General features: G+C 42.3%; 2 protein-coding genes across 4 annotated transcripts in view; one reads left to right on the top strand and one right to left on the bottom strand.

Annotated features, from left to right (window-relative positions):
* Positions 1-16,219, bottom strand: part of gfm1 (G elongation factor mitochondrial 1) — a 51,199-nt gene that overhangs the window by 8,785 nt on the left and 26,195 nt on the right. For both annotated transcript variants that reach the window (XM_033031147.1, XM_033031148.1), the window contains 2 exons: positions 12,851-12,933; positions 134-296 (listed from right to left, as the gene is read on the bottom strand). In XM_033031147.1, coding sequence (XP_032887038.1) covers positions 134-296; positions 12,851-12,933 — 246 coding nt within the window. The remainder of the gene's footprint in view (positions 1-133; positions 297-12,850; positions 12,934-16,219) is intronic.
* Positions 1,858-8,361, top strand: lxn (latexin). Of its 2 annotated transcripts, XR_004413747.1 has the most exons (7): positions 1,869-2,229; positions 3,129-3,194; positions 3,490-3,652; positions 3,755-3,891; positions 3,975-4,037; positions 5,621-5,904; positions 7,699-8,361. XR_004413747.1 is itself a non-coding variant. In XM_033031154.1 (6 exons), exons 1-6 carry the CDS (start codon positions 2,014-2,016, stop codon positions 5,753-5,755), a joined length of 780 nt encoding a protein of 259 aa, XP_032887045.1. In that variant the 5' UTR covers positions 1,858-2,013; the 3' UTR covers positions 5,756-5,879. The 2 variants fall into 2 exon arrangements, 1 of the variants encoding a protein (XP_032887045.1); XM_033031154.1 differs by lacking the exon at positions 7,699-8,361 and having other exon boundaries at positions 1,858-2,229; positions 5,621-5,879.

The following is a 16,219-nucleotide window of genomic DNA, read 5'->3' as shown; positions in this document are numbered from 1 at the left end:
GCCCACTCACCCTACCTGTCCAAGTCACCCTGCATTCTCATAGCATCCTCCTCACAGTTCACACTGCCATCCAGCTTTTATGTCATCTGCAAATTTGCTAATGTTACTTTATGCTAACAACCATACCCCTTACCTTTTGAATGGCTGGTATATACTGTTGCGGCACATTTGTTCCAATTGTTCTGTCATCAAATTCTAACTTTGTATAATTTTCAGGCTCCAGAGGTTCCAACATTCCAATAACTTTGCCATACTGGCCCGAACCACCAGACTGCTTCTTATGTGTAAATTCAAAGCTGGGAACAAATAACAATAATCAAAAAAATAATTCTGCATATAAGCTGTCAATGCACAACAATATTATTTTGTATTGAAGGGTTTCGGCCCGAAACGTTGCCTATTTCCTTCGCTCCATAGATGCTGCTGCACTCGCTGAGTTTCTCCAGCATTTATGTGTACCTTTAATATTCTTTTGTAGATAGTTAAAGAAACATGATTAGTTTTCCTACTATGGCTAAGTGTAGATATTTGGCAGGTATTGTGCTGAAGAGCATGTGTTGAGAGATGTGTTGTTCCGCTGCACATGCTCTCAATCCTAGTTCTTCCATTTTAGGACATTGGAATATCTTCCTTTTTACAGAAATGTGGCTTCCTTTCTGCTGTAATTCATGGAAACCTCTCTTTCATTTCCACTTTTTTGTTTACACGCCATCTCCCTCCAGTCAGAACAGAGATAGTTTCCCTAATATTCTCACCTTCCAGCCAACTAGCTGGCACATGCAGCACGTCATTCATCATCCTTTACATCAGCTGTCACAAGATGCTACCACAAGCCACTTTCCCTGCCACATCCTTCTTCCAAGATGCAAAAAGCTGCAGTCTTTTAGCAACCCTAATGCTTTTTGAAATTAATTTATTTTCTACTATTTTACCAAACCTCAGTGCTAATCATTAATTACAATTACACTTGAATAAATTTTCATCACATCATAATCAATATCGCAGTCCCCCGATTCAAAGGCAAATAAGTGCAAGGAAGCATCAATCTGACCAATCAAATTCAGAACTTCAAATCAAAAGTTTAACTGTCAAATTCAAGAGCCAACAGATTTTAAGGAGAAAATATGAGTTCCAAGAGACTATGATTGGCATAACATTGTTTCATCGCTATTTACTTCAATTCAGCTGGTCATTTATTTATTTAATCATGTGTAACATAAATTGCATTCGCTAGGTTGGAGAAGAATAGCCAAAACCATCCATGCAAAATACAGCAACCAGACGAACGAACCCAAGACAAACATAACCTTTCATTAAAGTTGATGTTTGAGTTGCAAGGGCTGAACATTGGACTCTCAATGTAAAATAGCTCTTTTGGATTACTGCCTCGCAAGCCGCACGTACCTACTTTTCTCTGCAATTTCTGAAAATGTTTACAATTACCTGACATTGTACTTGCAATTATTCTTTTGGAATATCTAAGTATTTTGTTTTAGATTTCTAAATCAGCACAGAACAGGAATACAAAATAAACCTGTAAACTGCATGGGGTTCTCTTCACTCTCAAGTGACAAGGCTTTTTTTTTTTTTTTAATATTGTTCTTATGCTTATTGTATTAACAGGGTTGAAGGTGGAAATTGACAGCATTACAAAATAATATTCATGGCTCTTACAAAAAGGGAGATTAATAGCAAAAAGTAGCACAAAGCTTTCAGATACTTAACATAACTTTAGTACAATTCAAATGTTAGAGGAAATCCCTTTTTGGTTTAATAATGATACACAGAATAAACAGAAAAATCAGCACTTCTAATGAATAAAAGGGAAATGTGCAAATATTGTAGACAAACTTTTAAGTTCATGAAAAAATGCACAAATCATTAATATTTAGTACTTCAATGCGCAATCGTGAAGATCACGGGGCAGGTTATGAAACTGACACAACAACTGAAGCTGCAATTGCCATAGAAGACAGAGCTCAACGTTTAGTTCCGCACTGATTTTGTTCAAACATGTACTCAGTTCTATGCTTAGTCAGTTGTTTTATATCACTAAATGGAATGTCCCAAGGAAATAATTTAGAGATTCCAGATATTAATATGAAACTTCGTACAGAAGCTCGTGCTGCTCGGCAAGCTGCAAGCGTGGCCATCCATTATTTAAACTACCATCATGGATCGCCACACAATGTTTTTCAGCTACATCAGCTGAAGAAAGCATCTCTTGAGGTAAGACTATAAAACATAACAATTACTTGGTTTCTAAAAGACTATTTGCAAAGGTTTTCACAAGACATTTTGAACAGAAAATTAATCTAAGTGTGCTGTTTCTGCAAACTAATCAATCGTGTATTATAGCTCAAGATCAAGTTGCAAACTAGAAGTAAGAATTGAAATGCAAAGCACATAAACAGGCAATGGCAACTGCCTCTTTTTAGTGGGAAAGCTGCTGAATCAGCTTACGTTAAAGTTACTAGTTTACATAACTCACTTCTTCCAGTTAAATGTGGCTTTCAAATTGTAATAATTATCAGTCACCCATTTCTAAATCAACAGTACATATAATCGATTTTTAAAATGTTTACACCAGGAGCTTTGTTAATAGAGATGAAAAACATAAACTCCTCTATTTTGCAAACTCCAGGGTGGATTGGGTTGTTGCCAAAGTAGACAACTACTTTGTCTGCAAACCCACAGCACTTAGCAACAAATACTTTCTTACGTTTAGCATTACTAAATACCAATTTACCTTAGAAATCAAGTTAAACGCAAATTTTGCAATATCTCCAGCTTAAAGTTTGCGAGTTTTTCTGCTTTGACAACTAATTCTTCAACAAGTTCTTTTAAAAAAAAATCAGTTTACATGTTTCCATGTTACATATTCCAGCATTCTGTGTCTATATACAGATAATCTTGCTCTGGAAATTATACACATGGCCTAGTTTAGTGGCACATTCAACATCTTGGTGTGGCAATTGGTTAGATGTACAAATCCAGTAGATATTACACTTTTTATGAAGGCAAGAGATACACTGAGTCCCTCTAATGTGTAAGGGTGGGAAAGGATTACATTCGGGGCAAGATTAAGTTATCAAAGTCCTGTGGTGACACAATATTTTTCTCTCCAGATTATGGTTAACGAAGGGCGCAAGTACCATCTTAAATTTGAAGTGAGAAATGGAAGGTTCTCAAATGTAAGTAGAAATAACAAGAGCAGTTATATGATGCATGCAATATTCTTTGACCAAATGGAAAAAAAACCTATTTTATACATCATCTGCTTTGGGTAATGTTCCTTTGACAATGTACTTTAGGTAACAGGAAATTAAGTGAATAACCTTCGATAGCTTTCCTTACCTTTTAAAAAAATAAGTAAACAAACTATGTTTCTGGGCACCTTGCCTCAAATGAATAAATGGTACACTGCAAGTAATGGTAGTAGTAAGAGAAAACTGAACTGAAAATTAAAGTAATTGTCTCTCACCATAGGTTACTAAATTCTGCACAGCGAAAGTATTATTTTATAAGAAATCAGTTCCAGACACTGTTCTAAAGTGTAATTTTAAAGACTCAGACGGTTTCAAGGAAGATTATGAATTTTATCTCAATTTGAGAAAACGGATGGACCCTGTGGTTGGCTACAATATTCCTGGTATGGTATATTAGTTACCCATGTCTTGTAACAAATTGTTAAACAATAACAAAAATGTTGCAAAAATATTAAGACTTTTAAACTTATTTTCCCTCTCATCAGATAATTTTGGATTTATAGCCCCTGAAACAAGACCAATCTGGCAACTGGCAATAGTTAGTGCCAGCTACATCATGTGGCAAAAGTCTACTGAGGTTATGAAGTACAACATGGCTCAAATACAGGAAGTTCACCAACAGGTGAGAAATTAAAATCACTCAACATTACTGTGCCTGATATTTGCATTACATGTTTTTATAATTAAATAGTTTTTTTTTCCCAGATCAGGACAGACGAATTTCTTCAATTTACCTACATAGTTCTTCTCCACGAAATACCAAGCCAGGTAATTTTTTTAATCTATTATTTCCATAGATACTCTGCTCTCAAATTCACTTGGCCCATTTCTGACACTTCTCTGTCTCTTTTCTAAATCTATGTGACCGTCTCAGGAGACAGTAGTTATTATGATATTTAACATGAACCTACTAACTCACACAGCTTCATAGACTACCTGCCTTCCCATTCCAATCCTTGCAAAGATGCTTTCTTTCATTTTCTCCATCTCTACCATACGCTCTTAAGATAAGGCCAGCCTATTGATGACATCTGAAATGTCCTCCTTTTTCAGGAAACATAGCTGCCTTTCTACTGTGGTCGATGGAGCCCTCTTTTATGTTTCATCCATTTGTCAGACCTGATCTCATCCAACCTCCTTCTAAATAGAATATAGTTCCCCTAGTCCTCACCTTTCACACTACTACTTCATCCAGCACATCATTATTCATCATTTCCGACAGCTACAATGAAATCCCACCATGAGTACATCTTCTCCCTTCCCACCCTTTTCCACCTTCAGTAGGAACCACTCCATCTGTGACTCCCTGTTGTACTTATCCCTCCTACTCCCCCTCCCTGACCCCTGGCACCTTCCCTGCAACCACACTTGTTCTTGCACCTCCTCCTTCACCATCATCCAGGGACCTAAAACACCCTTCTAGGTTCACTTCCTCCAATCTCGTCTACTACTTTCCCAATGTGACCTCTTCTCCATCAGCGAGACCAAGAGCAGATTATTTGACTGATTTGCAGACCACACTGCAATAGACATCCCGAGTTCCCAGTTGCTAGACATTTCAATTTTTCCATTCCCACGCTGACCTGTCCATCCTTGGCCTTCTACATTGCTGGGGTGATGTTCGATGCAAACCAGTAGAAAAAAACTCATATTCCACCCGAGTCCTTCACTGCCCAATAATATGAATATTGATTTATCCGATTTCAGATAACCTGTATCTCTCATGTGCGTCTCCTCTGCTGATCCAATCCTCCGATTTTTGTTCCCTTTCCTATACCCTCTTCCAACACCACTCTCATTTAATTTAATCCCGCTCCTAGTTCCATGCCCTACACCGCACGGAATATACACAGACTTCCCCCCTCCCATCCCTCCTCCATCTCGTTCTTGTTCTATCTGCCCTTCTCCTCTTTCTTAATGGTTGCCATTGTCATCTTTGCACGACTCAAAACCCTTGTATATCCTCATTGTCCTTTTACCCATCCCCATTCGCCTTCACGTCTCCATCTGCCATTTTCCATGTCCACACCTTTCTACCTGTCTCCAAACACCTCTCTCCCTTAGCTGGATCCATCTGCCCATCATCCTTCACCCCTCCTCAGTCCACCAACCTACTCATCCCTGCCTTACACTGCCCCTCCCCATTTTCTACCAGTTATCTTCCCTCTCCACTCTGTCCTGATGCAAGGTTTTGACCTGAAATGTGGCCAATTCCCCCCCCCCCTCACAGATGCTGCTTGACCCACTGTGTTCCTCCTGCAGATTGTTATAACTCAAACTATTTTCACAATGATCAGTCAACACACTAATTACATGGAATTAATGCTTTTTTTCTTCATCATCCCAAACAGGAAATAATAACTTGCAATATGTGGGTGATGTGGCAGCCTAAACAATCACCAAACGTGAAATACACTTGCTTACCCTCTCCAACTGAAAGTTTTTCTGAAGAATCTGAATTTGGAAGGCCGGAGGGAATGGAGTAGCAAAGAACCGAGGGCTCGGCATTGCAAATCAACTGAGAATCAACTACAGAAATTTTCTCTACGAACTTATTACTAACCATTTTGATATTATTTTACTTAAAGGGTATCGTATTGGCAGCACAACAAAAATAACGAATGATATTATGACAGTACAGGTGCACAACCTTTTATCCGAAGATCCAAATAACGAAAACCTCCGAATAGCGGCCATTTTTGGGGTCCTTGAAGAAAGGTCCTTGAAAACGTTCACCGAGGGCGGCTCGCAGAGGTGACAGCGGAACCTCCGGTCGGTCCTCGAAGAAAGGGGAACTAAATCCCCATTCATAAAAGAGAAGGTGAGGGTATATTGCGCGGGAAGGTTAATAATTGACAATATGCTGCTGCCTGCCCGCTGAGTTAAAAAGTTCCCACGGTAGACTCACGATACACAGTGTATCGTGAGTCTTGCGTGGGAACTTTTTAACTCAGCGGGCAGGCCGCAGCATATTGTCAATTATTAACCTTCCCGCGCAATATACCCTCACCTTCTCTTTTATGAATGGGGATTTAGTTCCCGTTTCTTCGAGGACCGACCGGAGGTTCCGCTGTCACCTCTGCGGGCCGCCCTCGGTGAACGTTTTCAAGCGCAAGCACGGAGATCCCAGAGACCCACAGCCAACAGCAGCCCAGCCCAGCCCAGCCCCGCTCCAACTACAGAGGAAAACTGCAAACTGGCCGGAGACGTCAGGACCACCAGAAGCCGTACCCCGAGCTGCGCCCCCTCATCGGGACACCGACCCCCAGGCCCACTGCAAGCACGGAGATCCCACAGACCCACAGCCAGCAGCAGTCCAGCCCCGTTCCAACCAAAGATCTTTGGTTCCTACTACAGAGGAACCTGGGTTGCGGATGACGGGGCGCAGCTCGGGGCGTCGTAGGGGTCCATCGGGGACCGGGTTCCTGTTGGTCCTGACGTCTCCGGCCACCTGCCATCCTCCGGGAACTGTACCGCCCTTGCAGGAGAGTGGGGTTGTTTGCAGTTGCAGAGGGAGGGGGCAAGGGCGGTACAGTTCCCAGTCTCAGCTCCAGTCCAGGGGGGTGGCCGGAGACGTCAGGACCAACGGGACACCGACCCCCAGGCCCACTGCAAGCACGGAGATCCCAGAGACCCACAGCCAGCAGCAACTCCAGCCCAGCCCCGCTCCAACTCCAGAGGAACACGTAGGGGAAGAAGCTGATGGTGTGCAAGGTACGTCTTGTTCTTGGGGTGGCGGATGAGGGGGCGCAGCTCGGGCTGTGGGCAAACTGCCACTTGTCGCCGTAGCGGCCCATCGGGGAGCGGATTCCTCTGGAGTTGGAGGGGGAGGGGGGTATTGTGCTGTTTGATCGCCCCCTGCTATCCCAGGGACAGGGAGACACATCGGCTTTTTAGACTGGTGGGCAATCACTTCCAAAGTTCTGCCCACACAGTCAGTGCACCTCTCCTACACTGCATTTCATACAAACATTTATTCTGCAAGAAAAAACTACATAGAAGACACAAACTCGCGACCGAGTAACTGCCAGGATCGAGGCGCAAACTCGCGACCTAGCTCGGGGATTCAAGAATCCCCGAGCTAGGCCGCCTAAGGGCATGTAGCCCTGCTAGGGTGACATGAATGCGAGAGTTGATTCAATGCTGCGGGCACATTTACAAATTCAGGAATTCATTCAACACACTGCATTACATACAGACATTTATTCTGCAAGAAAAAACGACATTGAAGACTCAAACTCGCGACTGAGTAACTGCCGGGATCAAGGCGCAAACTCGCGACCTTGCGGATATGAGCCGAGCACTCTACCACTGAGCCAGCCATTAAAATCTACGCTAAAAAATTTCCATTCCGAAGACCGACAAATTCTGAATTACGAAAAGTGTCTGGTCCCAAGGCTTTCGGATAAAAGGTTGTGCACCTGTACCTGTATTACCTGGATTAGTTTGCCCAGGACTTGATTTAACAATGCTACTTCAAATTTAGTCACAAAACCTTTAAATTGCAATTTTCACGCCTGCTTTAAAATACATTTAAGGGGCTGTCCCACTTGGGCGACCTAACCCGCGAGTTCTGGCGAGTTTACCCTCGACTCATACTCGCAGCATGGTCGACACGAGGTCGTAGCACTTCGTAAGTCTCCTTCATGCTCGAGAGTGGTCTCAGGCGTACTCGAGGCTTCAGCTAGGTTGTAGCATATTTTGCAACGTTGAAAAATGTCCGCGAGTAAAAAAAGGTCGCCATGGAAAAAATCGATACTTTTTTTACTCGTAGGTTTAGTCGTAGTAGGTCAGCATGTTAGTCGTAGGTAATCGAGGGTAGTCAAAGGTAGTCGTAGATAGTCTTCATCATAGTCGAAGGGAGGTAGTCTTCACTCTCCACTATTCAATGTCCAATTTTCCCGAAGTTAGTGTAGCCGCAGATTTTCATCTTTCGGGAAATTAACTACCTAGTAGCTAAATGAGCAGGAATAAGGGGAATATCTTCGATACGCATGCGATCTGGCTCAAAGAGACCTTCAGCGCTTCTTCCCAGATAAGTCTTCAAAAACACAGTCCTTTGATTAATAAATTCAGATTAATCTATGTCTATGTTCTAAGTCTATGTTTAAATGCTTTATTGTTGATATCAGAATTTATTCGCCAAGTATGTTTTGCAACATCGGAGGAATTTCACTGGCCAGGTCAGTCATACAATTAAAAGCAACAGACTCAAAAACACATTTTAACATGAACATCCACCAGTGATTCCTACACATTCCTCACTGTGATGGAAGGCGAAATAAAGTTCAAGGTCTTCCTTTTGTTCTTCCTCGGTCAGGGGCCTCGAGCCCACCGTTGACGGGACGGTCTTGACTCCCGTAGCCAGTGGCGTTCGGGCCCTCCGTGTCGAGGCGTTCAGCTCGTGCATCGGGGGTTATCAGCTCCCCCGCACCGGGCGATCGAACCTCGCGTCGGGGCTGGTTGAACCTTCTGTGGCGTTGGAGCTCCCGACTCGGCCTCTCCCGAGACTGCGAGCCCTTGATGGTAAGTCCACAGGCTGCGGTGGGAGCGATCCCAGGCAAGGGATCCGCTCCAATGTTAAGTCCGCTCCCCGTGGTGGGGCTCACGACAGTCCGAGACAGCTCCCAGCTCCAGCGATGGTAGGCTGCAGAGCCTGGAGAATGTGATCCGAAAATCAATCACATCTCCGGGAAGGTAAGAACTTGAAAGAAAGTTTCCTATACTCTTCTAAACTTGCCAATTAGGTCGCCCAAGTGGGACAGCCCCTTTAAATTGTACAAGATACTGAGTCTGAAGAAGGGTCTCCACCCAAAACATCGCCCATTCCTTCTCGCCAGAGATGCTGCCTCACCCGCTGAGTTACGCCAGCATTTTGTGTCTACCTTCATACTGAAGTCATACTTGTGTAATCTCATATCAGATTAAGAAAATAACTGCTAACTTCAATAATTTATTCCATTAAAGAAAGTTGCACCTATCAATAAAGAATGGTCAATACTATTTCAAATTAGAATCATAATGCAACATAATCTGTTTTGGATATATTTCACAGTATTATTTGTAGATTAAGAATGAATACTTTTTGGTAATGCAAGGCATCCAGCCTTCATATGCAGAGCCATGTTTATTTTTAAGAATATACCCAGTGCTGCAATGTCTCAATTTCAGATTCTTTCATGAACTCGGAATAGTAATAAAGAGGTCTAAGTTTGCAACAGAAGATAACATTATTTCCACACAATCCAGCAGGGTGTATGATTTGGACCACAAAGAATCAAAGAGTTTGGTCTGGGAGAATCAAACGGTCTGGATAATATATTCTCTATTTCATTTAATTCAAACCTGACATTTGCCCATATTGTCAGAGGTTATGGTTTTGAACAAAGCATGGGACATGGATATTGCTGACAAAACAATAGCTCCATATTCATCCCACCTGCTCTTAAAAGGGGGATGATGAACAAATTGCTTGAACCACTGCAGTCATCAAGAGTGTTTTGTTGTCATATGTCCCAGATAGAACAATGAAATTCTTCCTTGCAGTAGCACAATAGAATATGCAAACATAGTACACTGTAAACAATATAATAAACGAGAAAAAGAAAGTTCATTGTGTGTACATATACCCACATATACATTATATATGTACACACACACACGGGTCTCGACCCGAAACGTAACTCATTCCTACTCTCCAGAAATGCAGCCTGTCCCACTGAGTTACTCCAGCTTTTTGTGTCTACACACTTATACACCTACAGTGCCTCCATAATGTTTGGGACAAAGATCCATCATTTATTTACTTGTCTCTGTACTCCACAATTTGACATTTGTAATAGGAAACAAATCACATGTGGTTAAAGTTCACATTGTCAGATTTTAATAAAGGCCATTTTTATACATTTTGGTTTCACAATAGACAATAAACAATAGGTGCAGGAGTAAGCCATTCGGCCCTTCAAGCCAGCAAGGCCATTCAATGTGATCATGGCTGAATATCCCCAATCAGTACCCCGTTCCTGCCTTCTCCCCATATCCCCTGACTCCGCTATCTTTAAGAGCCCTATCTAGCTCTCTCTTGAAAGTATCCAGAAAACCGGCCTCCACCGCCCTCTGAGGTAGAGAATTCCACAGACTCACAACTCTCTGTAAGAAAACGTGTTTCCTCGTCTCCGTTCTAAATGGCTTACCCCTTATTCCTAAACTGTGGCCCCTGGTTCTGGACTCCCCCAACATCGGGAACATGTTTCCTGCCTCTAGCGTGTCCAAACCTTTAACAATCTAATATGTTTCAATAAGATACCCTCTCATCCTTCTAAACAAGCCCAGCCGCTCCATTCTCTCAGCATATGACAGTCCCGCCATTCCAGGAATTAACCTTGTAAATCTATGCTGTACTCCCTCAATAGCAAGAATGTCCTTCCTCAAATTAGGGGTCCAAAACTGCACACAATACTCCAGGTGTGGTCTCACTAGGGCTCTGTACAACTGCAGAATTACCTCTTTGCTCCTATACTCGACTCCTCTTGTGGCCAACATGCCATTCGCTTTCTTCACTTCCAACTGTACCTGCATGCTTACTTTCACAGACTGATGAACAAGGACCCCAGATCCTTTTTCTCAACGACGCCATTTAGATAGTATTATGCCTTCAATTTTTTAATACCAAAGTGGATAACCTCACATTTATCCACATTAAACTTCATCTGCCATGCATCTTCCCACTCCCCAAAGCTGTCCAAGTCACCATGTAGAAATTACAGCAGTGTTTAAACATAGTCCCCCCATTTCTGGGCACCATAATGTTTGGGATACAGCAATGTTAGGTAAATGAAAGTAGTCATGTTTAGTATTTTGTTGCGTATCCTTTCCATGCAATGACTGCTTGAAGTGTGCGATTGATGGACATCACCAGTTGCTGGGTGTCTTCTCTGGCTTTGCTCTGCCAGGCCTGTATTGCAGCCATCTTATTCTTGTGTTGGGAGCTAGTCCCCTTCAGTTTTCTCTTCAGCATATAAAAGGTATGCTCAAATGGGATCAGATTGGGTGATTGACTTGGCCACTCAAGAATTTGTTACTTTAGCAGTATGTTTGTGATCATCGTCTTGGTGTAGAATGAACTGCCGGCCATTGAGTTTTTAGACATTTGTTTGAACTTGAGCAGATAGGATGTGTCTACACTTCAGAATTCATTATGCTACTACCATCAGCAGTTGTATCATCAATGAAGATAAATGAGCCAGTGCCTTCAGCAGCCATACATGCCCAGGCCATAACACCCCCACCACTGTGTTTCACAGATGAGGTGCTTTGGATCTTGGGCAGTTCCTTCTCTCCTCCATACTTTGCTCTTGCCATCACTCTGATATAAATTAATCTTTGTCTCATCTATCCACAAGACCTTTTTCCAGAACAGTGGTTGCTCTTTTAAGTACTTCTTGGCATACTGTAACCTGCCCATCCTATTTTTACGGCTAACCAGTGGTTTGCATCTTGCAGTGTAGCCTCTGTATTTCTGTTCATGAAGTCTCCTGCAGACATTGGTCATTAACAAATCCACACCCGACTCCTGAAGAGTGTTTCTGATCTGTCGGACAGGTGTTTGGGGACTTTTCTTTATTATAGAGATAATTTTTCTGTCATCAGCTGTGGAGGTCTTCCTTGGCTTGCCAGTCCCTTTGCGATTAATAAGCTCACCAGTGCTCTCTTTCTTCTTAATGATGTTCTAAACCGTTGATTTTGATAAGCCTAAGGTTAGGCTGATGCCTCTAACAGTTTTATTCTTGTTTCTCAATCTCATAAAGGCTTCTTTGACTTTCATTGGCACAACTTTGGGCCTCATGTTGAAAAACAGCAATAAAAGTTTCCAAAGGTGATGGAAAGACTAGGTGCTGAGAGCTCACTTATATCTGCATTAAGGAGGCAATTAAACACACCTGAGCAATTACAAACGCCTGTGAAGCCACGTGTCCCAAACATTATGGTGCCCTGAAATGGGGGGACTATGTATAAACACAGCTGTAATTTCTACATGGTGAAACCAAAATGTGTAAAAATACCCTTTAATAAAATCTGACAATGTGCACTTTGACCACGTGATTTTTTTCTATTACAATTCTCAAATTGTGGAGTATGGAGGCAAATGATACAAATAAATAAATAAGAGGCGAATAAACAAATAAATAATGGGTTTTTGTCCCAAACATTATGGAGGGCACTGTACATATATTTATATACACATGCACACACGTGAAGGTACTTTCACGGAGGTGTGAAGGTACTCTCACAATGGTGTTTTGCAAGTCCAGAATTAAAAGCTTTACCTTCACCTCGATCTTTCTTGTTCACCTGTTTTTATCCGTTTCTAAAAAAAATCCTCAAAACTCTGCCCTTACTTTTGCCATTTGTTTTCTCCACTATATCCCAGGACTCAACTATCTCTATGGTAATTCAGAAATTTTAAATTTGCCTCGTGTTTTGCAGTTCTAATGAGACAAGACTAACAAAAATGTAACAGCTTTTATTTGTGGTAATTAATTTAAAACAAGAGTGAATTTATAATATGAAACTTTACTTACGGAACAGGTGCAGCAATGGTTTCCCTGAAGGCAACTTTAGGCTTTCCCATTAGACACGGACAATTGTATTCTCTTTCGAGTCTCTGGCATTGAATAAAAGGTAAAATAATTTAATATAATTTTAGGCTTCTTTAGAGCATCGTACTGAATCTACTATAAGTACTTGTACATTGCTTGTTTGAGTTCTGTATTTGGGAAACCAGTGTTCAAAGTCAGTTCTGAAAACTTACACACTTTTAATCTAGAACTCATCCAGCTATCTTGCAAGACTTAGAAGTCTCGCGAGATGCTGTTGTTGTGGAATCTGAATAAAAACAGTAGCATAAAAGCAGCATACAAAAGCATATACATGAAGATGCAAAACGAGAAATAGCCTTTACATTTACAAGGGTCACAGAATTATGAAGAAGTGAGCAAAAAGGTTGATGAAAGCAGAGCTGTAGATGTTGTGTACATAGACTTTAGTAAGGCATTCGACAAGGTGCCGCTGGTAGGCTGCTCTGGAAGGTTAGATCTCATGGAATCGAAGGAGAGATAGCTGAATGGATAACAAATTGGCTCCATGGAAGGAAGCAGAGGGTGATGGTGGAAGGTTGCTTCTCAGAATGGAGGCCTGTGACTAGTGGTGTGCCACAGGGCTCGGTGCTGGGCCCGTTACTGTTTGTCATCTGCATCAATGATTTGGATGAGAACATACAGGGCAAGATTAGCAAGTTCGCTGATGATGCAAAAGTTAGTGGATTTGCAGATAGTGAAGATGTTTGTGAACGATTGCAGCAGGATCTGGATCGATTGGCTAGGTGGGCAGAGGAATGGTTAATGGAATTTAATACAGAGAAGTGTGAGGTGTTGAATTTTGGGGCATTATTGTAGAGCTGAGGGAACTAGGAGTACAAGTGCATGGTTCCTTGAAGGTCGAGTCGCAGGAGGATGAGGGGTGATCTTATAGCGGTATACAAAATCATGAGAGGAATAGATCGGGTCGATGCACAGAGTCTCTTGCCCAGAGTAGGGGAATCAAGGACCAGAGGACATAGGTTCAAGGTGAAGGGGAAAAGATTTAATAGAAATCCGAGGAGTAACATTTTCACACAAAGGGTGGTGGGTGTATGGAACAAGCTGCCAGAGGAGGTAGTTGAAGCTGGGACTATCCCATCGTTTAAGAAACAGGTGGACAGGTACACAGATAGGACTGGTTTGGAGGGTTATAGACCAGGCGCAAGCAAGTGGGACTAGGGTAGCTGGGACATTGTTGGCCAGTGTGGGCGAGTTGGGCCGAAGGGCCCGTTTCCACTCTGTATCACTCTATGACTATGATTCTAAGTCATAAAAGTAGACATGTATCCTAAACTGTACTTTTCTCATAAATAAAAATGGCGATAAATACATTTCACAATGTATCACAATCACAATCAGGTGCCGAAATACTCAAATCCTGATCTGAGAACTCCAATTAACCTTAAACAGCTTTGGATAATTTAATTTATCGACTATTTTTTAGTTTACTGATACAATTGGTAAAATGCATAAAATACAGGATGCAGTGGTGTTGTTGGTAAATGAATCTATGCCATTGGAGGTGTTCTTAGCCAGAGGCCAAAGACAAATTCTGGCATCACTGACTATTTACCAGAAAGAGAAAAAAAGTCTAATTTACATCACAATGTCACTTTTAATTACATGCAAGGGGTTAAATTCACAACAGCAGAGCTCAAAAACAGAGTAGCTGTTACACAAAAGGCCTGAACCAGAACATATTCGTTCAATTAAGAATTTATTGTTAACTATTCCAACTATTATTCCTAGTATAGTTTAAATCGCTGGAGCTTAGCAAGGATGTTTGCCAAGGCAGTCGTATTACTATTTCTGCTAGAGAAGCAGCTGGTTTTGTGAACTAGTCCTTGGGATAAAATTCACCCACCAAGTAAGTCAGGGGAACATCCCATTCACTTTCTGTCATCAGAAGGAAGCAACATAAAAAACAAACATTTGCAATATTGGTGAATTCTCTGCAGTGACATGAAAAAGGCGAGGAGGGCCCAGATAGATTACTGTTGATCTAACCTGTGCAAGCTTCCACAAATTTTACACGGATTAAATTATGTCCTCCCATAAATGCAGACCAAGGCAACACAGTTCATTAAATCTATCCTGGTATATAAAGTAACTGATTATAATGCTTGTTCTGAGTATCATTTGCAGGTCCTTAAGAAAAAATGGCTCAACCATTCATGTTTAGATTTTTCCTTCCTAATCTCCTTCCAGAAGCACCGCGAGCAGCAGAAGCCGAGGCCAGCGGTAAGGGCCGGCGGCGGAACTTCGCAGCCTGGGCCTCATGGGCCGGAGGCTCGCGGGTCGTAGACTGGACCTCCCGAGTCATCGGTGCCTGGGTCAGCGCCATGGAGGCGTCCAGAGAGAACCTGGCAGCGTTAGTGGTGAGGTCAGTGCGGCGGTCGATGACGGCTCCTGGCGCTTCTGGAAGGGTCACAGTTTAAGGATAAGGGGGAAATCTTTTAGGACCGAGATGAGAAAACATTTTTCACACAGAGAGTGGTGAATCTCTGGAATTCTCTGCCACAGAAGGTAGTTGAGGCCAGTTCATTGGCTATATTTAAGAGGGAGTTAGATGTGGCCCTTGTGGAGAGAAGGCAGGTACAGGATACTGAGTTGGATGATCAGCCATGATTATATTGAATGGCGGTGCAGGCTCGAAGGGCCGAATGGCCTACTCCTGCACCTAATTTCTATGTTTCTATGAGGTTGGACACGTGGAAGTGAGGAGGCAGCTGCCGAGCGAAGGAACAAAGGAGGAATTAGCATGGGGGAACTGCCGTGAGGGAGGGGTACGAGCGTGGGGGACCAGGCGTGAGGGGACTGTCGTGAAGAACAATGGACAGTGGAGGACCTGTAACTTTGTAAACGCCCTTTAATGCGTGACTATTTGCATACCTTGGCAAGGTATGCAAGCAAAGAATTTCACTGTGACTTGTCACATGTGACAATAAAGTCAAGATTCAAGATTCAAGAGAGTTTATTGTCATGTGTCCCTGATAGGACAATGAAATTCTTGCTTTGTTTCAGCACAACAGAACATAGTAGGCATTGACTACAGAACAGATCAGTGTGTCCATATACCATTATATACGTAAATACACACATGAATAAATAAACTGATAAAGTGCAAATAACAGATAATGGGCTATTAATGTTCAGAGTTTTGTCTGAGCCAAGTTTAATAGCCTGATGGCTGTGGGGAAGTAGCTATTCCTGAACCTGGCCGTTGCAGTCTTCAGGCTCGTGTACCTTCTACCTGAAGGTAGTGGGGAGATGAGTGTGTGGCCAGGATGGTGTGGGTCATTGATGATACTG

Source organism: Amblyraja radiata, chromosome 13 (assembly GCF_010909765.2).
Source record: "Amblyraja radiata isolate CabotCenter1 chromosome 13, sAmbRad1.1.pri, whole genome shotgun sequence".
Taxonomy (NCBI): domain Eukaryota; kingdom Metazoa; phylum Chordata; class Chondrichthyes; order Rajiformes; family Rajidae; genus Amblyraja; species Amblyraja radiata.
Note: the sequence above shows the minus strand (reverse complement) of the source record. Positions and strands in the feature narration are given on the sequence as shown.